This window comes from Prionailurus bengalensis, chromosome E4 (genome assembly GCF_016509475.1).
Source record: "Prionailurus bengalensis isolate Pbe53 chromosome E4, Fcat_Pben_1.1_paternal_pri, whole genome shotgun sequence".
Lineage (NCBI taxonomy): Eukaryota > Metazoa > Chordata > Mammalia > Carnivora > Felidae > Prionailurus > Prionailurus bengalensis.
The window spans coordinates 53,776,654-53,786,158 of NC_057360.1; the positions used below are offsets into that span (position 1 = coordinate 53,776,654).

The 9,505-nt window shown below is 40.4% G+C and overlaps 1 protein-coding gene across 1 annotated transcript in view; it reads right to left on the reverse strand.

The window, feature by feature from the left end:
- Positions 1-7,797, reverse strand: part of USH2A (usherin) — a 736,138-nt gene extending 728,341 nt beyond the window's left edge. Inside the window, exons 1-3 of the mRNA XM_043568966.1 lie at positions 7,718-7,797; positions 6,197-6,885; positions 1,999-2,164 (exon numbers count right to left, since the gene is read on the reverse strand). Coding sequence (XP_043424901.1) covers positions 1,999-2,164; positions 6,197-6,681 — 651 coding nt within the window. The 5' untranslated portion in view covers positions 6,682-6,885; positions 7,718-7,797. The remainder of the gene's footprint in view (positions 1-1,998; positions 2,165-6,196; positions 6,886-7,717) is intronic.
- Between the last annotated feature and the right edge of the window lie 1,708 nt (positions 7,798-9,505).

Sequence of the window (9,505 nt, forward strand, 5' to 3'; positions counted from 1 at the left end):
GACTTTAACCTTTTCTTTAAAGAAGGGAATGACTTAATGATTTATAAAGAAATTTTTGCCTAAACTAGGAAATGACTCATATTTGACATGTATTGAAATGATAATGCTGATTTCAACAGGCACTCTAAGAGCATTTTACTCCTAGGAAAGTAATTCAGTCATGGTTACCTTTTCACATTTGGATTTTAAACTTTCTTTTGTAAAGCTTTTAATGTAGTATTGCCTGCCAAAACATGGCAGTTTCACAGATAAGGCAAAATAAAGGGAAGTAAAAAAAAAAAAAAACATTTTTTAACAATTGTTTATACAAAGATACGTATCCAACATTATCTATTTGACATCTTCTTCAACAGTTTCTATTTTCCTATTTTTAACATTATAAACCAATTCTGTTGCACTGGTCAGTGGGGGAAATGGACAATTTCAAGATATAGAACAAATTAGTCCCCTATCTGTAACTACTGAACAAATGAGAAGTAAACACCACCAGATTGAACCCATCATGTGCTACAGACAGGGCCTTATAACCAGACATGACTTACCCTCCAAACCCTAGTGCTCTGGAATGTTGCCCCCTGCCAACTGCATTTGATAAACCCATACGCTAAGTAAAAGCCAAGTACATAAGGCAAAACACCCTGATTTGATATTACTTTGTCAATACCTTCCTGTAGAAATCAATCATTGTTACCTCTTTGCATTTATATTTTAAATTTTCTTCCTAAGGCTTTTAATGTACTATGCAAAGGCATGACAGAACTTCACAGTTATAATCAGGCAAAACAAAGATATGTCACAAAGTGTAGTGAAATCCTCAAGAATGATATCTGTGCTGAAATAAACTTTAAAACCCAAATAACAATTCTCAAGGCCCTCTAAGGAAGTCTACTTGATAACTGCTTCAGGCTGCAAGAACAGTGTGAGAAATCAAAGATCATTTCAATAAAAAAAAATGAGGGTATGGGGTGCCTGCGTGGCTCAGTTGGTTCAGCATCTGACTCCTGGTTTCTGCTCAGGTGATGATTTAATGATTCAGTTTATCAAGCCCCATGTCAGGCTGCAAGATGACAGCACAAAGCTCCTTGGGATTCTCTCTCTCCCACTCTCTCTGCTCCCTCCCCTACTCATGTTCTCCCTCTCTCTAAATAAATAAATAAATAAATAAATAAATAAATAAATAAATAATAAATAAACTTTAAAAAAAAAGAATAAGGGTACAATTATCCTCTAGTGTGAATGGGGTTTGCACGAACCCCTATTTGGCCACTCCTGTGAGTACGAGGAATTGGGACTACACACACGGGACCTCTGGTGTGAAAGACAAGGATGACTTTTGGCCACATTGGGCCATTCCAGTACCCTGGAGAAAAAAAAAACAAAACACAAAAAAAGGATACACTCTGTCTGCATTCCCAGGAACTGTAAAATACCAGATAGCTCACAGTTCTCTCAGCCTTTAACAGCTTCTAAGGCTAAAACAAACTGTGGCTGACAACTAAAGTAATAATATAACACTTTCTGAGTGTTTGAAGTGTAAAGTTCATTAGTTCTAAGGTCAGCATTTTAATGCAACAGCCAAATTTCACTCACATCATCAGATGCTATCTGAGAAAGACAGCCAGGCTGGGGGGGAGGGGGGCGGTAATGCTGCCATGACTGGTAAAATTAGTACTAGGCACTGAAAGAGCCCTTCCACATTGTTTAGCAAAATATACTAACCAAATAAAACAAAAATTCCCTGAGGTTGTCATCATCCCAAAGAGCATTGTCCTAAGCTTCTGTGGGAGTTTTCACAGCAGTGGTGAGGGGGGAAATGCCGGACTATCAAGCGATACATCATTAGGTCATTTAAATGTTATTTTTCTTTAGTTGTCATTTACACGTAAATGAAATCTAAAAATACTGCTTCAGATCTTGTGGGGAGATGCCATGTAAGGAAAGAAAGGAAGACGGATCCTCGTGTTTAACCAAATGTTAAATATTTTTTATTTTACTCACCTGCACACTAAGATGAATCCATTTCTTCACAAGAATTCTCCCCAGTGTCATTACTTTTATTGGAGGCTGCAAACCATTTACTGTGCGATAATAAAACATGGTCTCTTTCTCAGATATTGTAAGTTTGAACACAATCTGCCCATCCACCGTCTTTTCTATAACACACCTTAGGAAGCAACCAGAAAAGAGAAAAGGTCAGCATCCAACCAAAAGACATGCGAAGGCAATTGTGCAGTTACGGGGGCATGAAAACCCCACTCAGAAGGTGCACTGTGAATTAAGTGCCTGAATGCCATTCTATGCAGAGCCAAGTTTTACTCCAATTAAGAAGCCCTTTAATTTCAATTTTTTAAAAATGGAATTTTTATTTACAGTATATTCCCCAGAACCTCAACACCCTTTATTAGAGATTAATGGTGGAAACGACAGTGGTTGAGTCATCCTGCAAAACCAACATTTAGCCTATTGGCTCATTAGTCTTCTGCTATTTCTTTTATAGGAAGCAGCACGCTACGCTACGTCCGGCTTGGGTATTGAGTCACCAGTGCAAATCTTTCTCTCTCTTTTTTTTAATGCAAAGAGAATTTAGTGTCCATAGAAGACTGCTAGCCCTGAAGTCAGAAGTGCTCTATTTAATTCCCATGATGAAATGGAGAATGGACAACTACAGCTTCTTCTTACTTCCTCATTGACTGGCCAGAAGTCAAAGTCAGTGTCTGTAAGAGGACCAGCTGGCTCTCCATGGCCACACAGTCCAACTGAGACACTGAGATAACGTTGATGATCTTGGATTAAAGGTCATACAATCTTCTAAAGAACACAGTGAAATAATATTTTGATAAAAAAGAAGAATTTTCAAGAACTTTCTAGGTCTTCTGTCAGGCCAACTATCCAACTATTTTTTAAAAATGACTTCTGGGGCGCCTGGGTGGCGCAGTCGGTTAAGCGTCCGACTTCAGCCAGGTCACGATCTCGCGGTCCGGGAGTTCGAGCCCCGCGTCGGGCTCTGGGTTGATGGCTCAGAGCCTGGAGCCTGTTTCCGATTCTGTGTCTCCCTCTCTCTCTGCCCCTCCCCCATTCATGCTCTGTCTCTCTCTGTCCCAAAAATAAATAAAAACGTTGAAAAAAAATAAAAAAAATAAAAATAAAAATGACTTCTATCCTTACCACAGTGGCACACTTACCCCATCCCTTTAAATCGACAGATGGTGTTTTTATAAATATTTATTTTCTATGTTAATTTGTGTTTAATATAAGTTATTTTAAGTTAATTATATCATTGGATATTACCAGACACTGAACAGAAACAGTTATGAACTTAAGCTCACTCCTATCACATTCAATGTAGCAACTCAACTTTTTAGCAGAATATTATAAATGCTTGCTTGTAGCCTCCTGAGTGGATTATTCCCAAAGAGCTGTTATTTAAAGACAAATATCCCTGACATTAGCCATTAACATCTCCCCAGATGACTAGCTCTGAAAGGTGCCCATCAGCCTACATGTCACAGACAAGAACTCAACAAGGTGGCACATCCCAGGGAGGAGAATTTCATCAGATGCTGGAGGAGTCTGGTTCCCTTTCTTCACCCAGTTGCCTCCTACTCAGCTCAGCATCTCCATGATTATGCCTGGTCGTGGAATACCCTTCTTCCTGGCTGAAGACTGCTTAAGGGGCCTTCCTTGGTATTCACTTGCTGCCTCAGTCATGACACTGATACAGGGCTCCTGAGTGGCCTAGTCAGTTAAGCTTCCAACTCTTGATTTCAGCTCAGGTCATGATCTCACTGTTCATGAGTTTGAGCCCCATGTCAGGCTCTGCACTGACAGTGGAGGAGCTTGCTTGGGATTCTCTCTCTCCCTCTTTCTCTCTGGCCCTCCCCCACTTGTGCACGTGCATGCGTGCTCTCACTCTCTCTCTCTCTCAAAGTAAATAAACATTTTTTTAACGTAATGACACTGATCCATCTGTCTTCCCATTAGTCATGAGTTTTCTGAGAACAAAGCAGAGCCTAATATAGAGCAGACTCTCAAGAAATGATGTGTCAATGACCAAATCGAGAAGAGAAAGTATCAAAGAGGCAAAGATAAGATGGGGAAAACCAAGAATAATTACTAAAGATGTTTTAAAACTTTCCTTACAGGTTACGTTTTCCACAAATTATTGCTTCTCACTTGCATTTATTCTTTTGTGGAGTTAAGAGGTGAGAATAAGATTGGAGAACGCTTACCAGTTACTATTTCACTGTTACTGGTCTTCCTAGATTTTGTACACGTATTTCGTGATAAAGTTATGAGAACAAGTATATTTTTTAACATAGGCAAATAGATTGGCATAAAGGTTTTATATAAAGTAGAGATAAGGCTTCATAGAAATTCTGTGTTTTTTTAACCCTTTGGTGGACAGATATTTTTAAATCACTGGGATGAAAAGAGTTGTCTCTTTACCCCCTGCCATAATATCTCTAAGGTCCAAGAAGAGTTTGCCTGCATTCGTTTTACTTGAGTTTAAACCAACAAGTTAAAATGTGACCATTACTCAAGAATGTATTTGCCAAATGCAGGCTTATTTTCCCAAGCTTACTGAAAATGCATTTCTTAATATGTTATTGATTATCTTCCTTGCTATTTTGTTTGCTTGTAAACATACTAGCTTTGGTAGATAATGAATGTGAAAGGAAGGCAGGTAGCAAAATATTTAGGAACTGGATTTATTCTGCTCCTGGATAAACAATAATTGGATAATCCATGTTTTGTTTGTTTTACTTATCTAGTGCAAACACCCCGAAATTCCCCCAATTCCCATAGTTATTTTAGTTTTGAGAATGAAAACGACCTTGATGCATGGAACTCTCCAGACCGTAAACCATGTGCCACTGCCTCTATCAATACCCCTCTATCTTATTTATACTAAATGATACCAATAGGAGAAGAATTTGGTAGAGACAGATCTCCTGGGGAGGGGGAGGGGGCACTTGGGGAAAAAAAAAAAGTTTCTCCCAGCCATATTTGCCAACAGACAATTCTTGGACATTCTTTACATAAACGGAGTAGGTTGGCTTTACTGACATTTCAAACAGTAAGAAAACAGGGTTTTCTTTTAGGGATGACACAGAAATAGAAATAATGCTTTGTGATCATTCTCACTTCACATGAAGAAAAATGCCGACTTTCACTTGGCAAATTAAAACTAAACACCAAAGACATTTAAGTCATATTTGCTTATAAGATTATAAGACTTTGCTGGTTTGTTTCACAAGTTTTTAGATATTTGGTTAACGCTCTCAAACAAAGAAACTGTCACAAGGGGGAGAGCCAAAAGCTCTACAGGAAGACAGAAGATAAACAAAAAGTGCCTCAAAACTTTCTTACTTATTCAAATCTCCAGATCGGCTCTATATACTTAGGGAAAACACATGAGATGGCAGTTTTAGAAAACATTACGGAATGAAAACGAAGTGATTATATAAACAAAAAAATGACAAAGCCCCACTACAAACTCACTGAAGGCATTTCTACTGGGATCTATGGCATAAAATCTATTGGGACGCTTTTATGGTTATCTATATATTTCCAAACAGGAGACACAACAAGGCAAAGGGCAAAAAGCTGTATCCTTTCAGAGTTAGAGGATTATTCATTTATTCAACTCATGTTATTGGGCATCTTCCATGAGTCAAACAAACACCTCTTCCTGGGAAAATACGGATGAATTAAAGACAGTCCTAAGCCCTTAGAGAGCCATCTGCCTGATGAAAATTTTATACTCCAGCAGGAGCAGGTTGTTTATAAAAACCTAGATCAAGACTTAGGAAATATCAATTATTTGTACTACTAGCCCGTGCACTGTAAAGCTCACACTGAGCCTGGCTGAGCCTCTGAAGGCCAAGACCAAAGGTTTGGCTAAACGACCAGGGAATACATGAGACACGTGTAAACACGTCTGTCTGCAAGGAAGCTGTCTTAACACATTCTTTTTTGAGGGCTCGCTTCATCCATGGAAAGGAGAAACAACTGTAAATTTGGGAAAACAATATTTGCAATGTAAACTTAAACAGGAAGACGGCCATAGCAACTGGTCTTCAACTGCATGGATTCCAGTGTTCGCCTTCCTTTCTAGTTTAAGGATTCGTGTTGCAAGTCTTCACTACTATGGCTCAGGACCCCTAGGAAAGCTTACACTCACTCCACTACTTACATTACACCTTCCTTCTCAGGTTTCAGCCACACAGCTAGAGTAAATGATGCCGCCAGCCTTGGAGAAGGAGGAGAAGAAAAGCAATTCTTGTGATTTCCAAAAATAAAACTTGTGGAATTGCTATGAGCGTTGGGACACAGATCACGCTTGTCTACGGTGATGCAGCTCCCGAGGCCCGAGGAGAACAGGGCGATGTGGCCGGGCGGTGAAGACCTGTGTGGGCAGTCCTGGATGCACATCCGCTGGGTACAGAACTGCAGACTGGCGGCAGCAGTGGAGCTCTGACAAAAAGTGCTGCGGCCTGGGAGCCCACATGTTGCTTGGGGTGGCACGATGGAAACATTCTTGAAAGCTCCCACGTTCTCCAGCCTCGGGAAAAGGCCCTGTGAGTCAGCCAGCGAGATGGCAGCGAAATACGCAAAGGTCAATGTTGCCATGACGTGGGACAAGAAGCGGAAGCCCGGTGAAAGAGCCAGGCGACTCATGTTCACAAAAAAGCATTCTCCTCCTGATAAAGCATTCCTAAATAAATAATAAGGCCAATGCCGCCTGCCAGCAACACTTTAAAGCAGGGTGCTTTAAGTAACGTTGAGATACTCCATTTTCGGGAAGCTGCAGACACGTTTTCACACTGAGGTAATACCACAGACGTTCTTAGCAACGGTGAAGACATGAGTAGCAGCTGGTGTCTGGGAATCAAAAACAAAGTGTCAAGGAAAAGCTGCTACATGTTTAAAATTTAAGTTCATCCCAAGCCTGCGGACTGTGAGCCCCCGATGAGAAACATTACTGAACTTCTCAAAGAGCAAAAACATTCTGAAACACACTGTCTAGAGGAAAACACTTATTCTTTGGTTAGGTAACCTTTGTATGGGGCAAATCAGACACTTTGAAAGTGCCCAGGACAACCAGTTTCCCATGTATAGTTATACACGGATACACATATACTTCTTGTGAATACATTTCACCACACAGCAATTTAAGAGTGCTACTCTACCCCAGGGAATTAGCACTATCTACTTAACAAGGTAAAGAATTGCATAGATTTTCTTTAGACGGGCACCTTATGTTGTAGCACACAGCTAACTTACAGATGTCCGAAATAAAGCTGGCAAAGCGCTTTGGGCCTTTCCCCCAACCCAGCATGTGCAGCAACTTTAAGCTCACAGGAAAGCTGATTAGAAACCCAACACCATCTGTCTGTCCTATGCCTTAGTATTTAGCAAACGTTTGTGTTCGTGTTTCCTCCTATGACTATGTATTTGTAGGTTAAATATGGACCCCTAATACTGTGTAAGTAATTGTATTGATAAATAAGCTGAATTACCATCTCTTTATTGCATTTCAACCAGTCCCCTCAGTGTGACAAATGGCTCTTCACAGGACCGCTGTCCCTCGTTGCCTGGCAACACTGCGGTAACCCCCGGGTTACTCTTAGCAAATAGGCCACAGCAGCAGGAATTCTGCAAGGAAGACGTGGGTGCCCAAGTAAAGTATTCTGCACGGCAAACACTTGGTTACCTGAAACTCAGAGCGCAGTCTGCTTGGTGGCCCGCCTGGAACTGAACTCCCCAGGCTTCCAGCAGGTGCTTCAAGCAGTGGGAGGGACCTGGATGGGGCCAGGCATGCATAATTTTAAAGTAGCAGTACACCTTAACCCATAATCCCCGTTTAGCCCCTCCCCTTTACCGCTTTCGCACACCTCAATCCATTTAATCATGGAGTCAAAATGACCCGCCACTAATACAGTAACACAAGGAGTCATTTCCAGTGCCCTTTCTCCTTTCTGGGGAAACAAAATGGAATTCTAAACCTTAGTATATTGAGGCCCTAACAGCTTGGTCCATGGATGTAAGTTTCTGTTGACCGCTTCATTGTTGCTGCCTTCTTCACCCCTGGATACCCCCTTCTGAAAACACGTTTCTCTACTTCATGAGGAACAGCTGATGTTATCTCTAAATGTTGCATTTTGAAATGAGAGATTTTAATTAAACTACAGAAGCAAGAGGATTATTGACTTTTTAGCTGCCTAATTGGATATGAATATGTATATATGCATGAGTACGTGTTTGATGTCAATTCTATGTAGTTTCTATTATATTCAAAATTCTCCCTTCTCTACTATCTGAGATATCTCATCCTAGATGCGAAATATTCTGAAGCAACTGATACATCTATCGCTTCATTCTTATCTTAAAAGTGGAAAACTTGTTTGGGAAAAAACTAGGTGATTGTGGTTCTGTTTTCTGTAAGTTATCCTATTCAGAAAAATGTTCAGAAATGAGAGAACTGTTTTTGGTGTTTCTTGTTAGTAAGGCAGCCAGAGACAAACCCAAAGTGCCATCTCTTTGATTTCCTTTCTTGTCTCTTCAATGAGAGGCGTAGAAACCACAACCTTTTATATATCAAGCTTATCAGGACTAGGTGCTTCTGGAGAAAACTTTCACCTTTTGTTAAAATATCCTATTTTCCACTTGTCGGTTATTACAATCTTATAAGGGCAAATTTCATTAAAAACAAATACTAATGTAATACCAGCTAATATATAATTCCTTGAGAGTTTGGGAAGATACATTTGGAAATAGATACACAGGATTCAGTGAATTAGACAAATGCATTGTTCAGACCTGTTACAAAACATGCACATTTGCCTTTAACCAATCTATTCAATCTCTGGCTTGCCCTTATGCCTTGTGAATCCAAGGCCTAACTTTTTAAATTGTGTATTTTCAGTGTATCTTTGGGGTCACCATTCAGGGGATGAGAATCCTACCATATAACTGCTGCTTTGTAGTAGGAAGTCATGACTCAAAATAGACAATCTAAGATTAGCGACTCTGCTCCACATTCAGAAACTCTGCCTGTAATTTGCAAAGGCAGACAATGGATTGACACATCCCTCAACTTTTGCTTTTGGGTACCATCAATCTTGAGGACACATCCAGTAAATGAATTGGGCACCAACAGTTCCACCACCCCTAGAAGTGCCTGAGTAAGAAGTTTAGGAAAAAATGAACATGTACAGGAGGAAAATTTAGCTAACTACGTACACTTTCTCCCCCCCACCCCCCACCCCCATAGATTTCTGTGGATTCACTGAGTAATTCTGGTTTGGATCAGCGTGGCTGAGTTTGGATGGTCTGGTTTGGCCTCACTCTCTCATCTAGTGGTTGCCTTGACAGTCATGGGAGCATACCCCAGGCTCATTCTGATAGGAGCAGAAAGATTCTTAGCAACATAAGATGGGAGGTTCCCATGTGCAAGTACTTGTCATGCCTCTGCTCGCATCACATTTGCTAATGTCCCAGT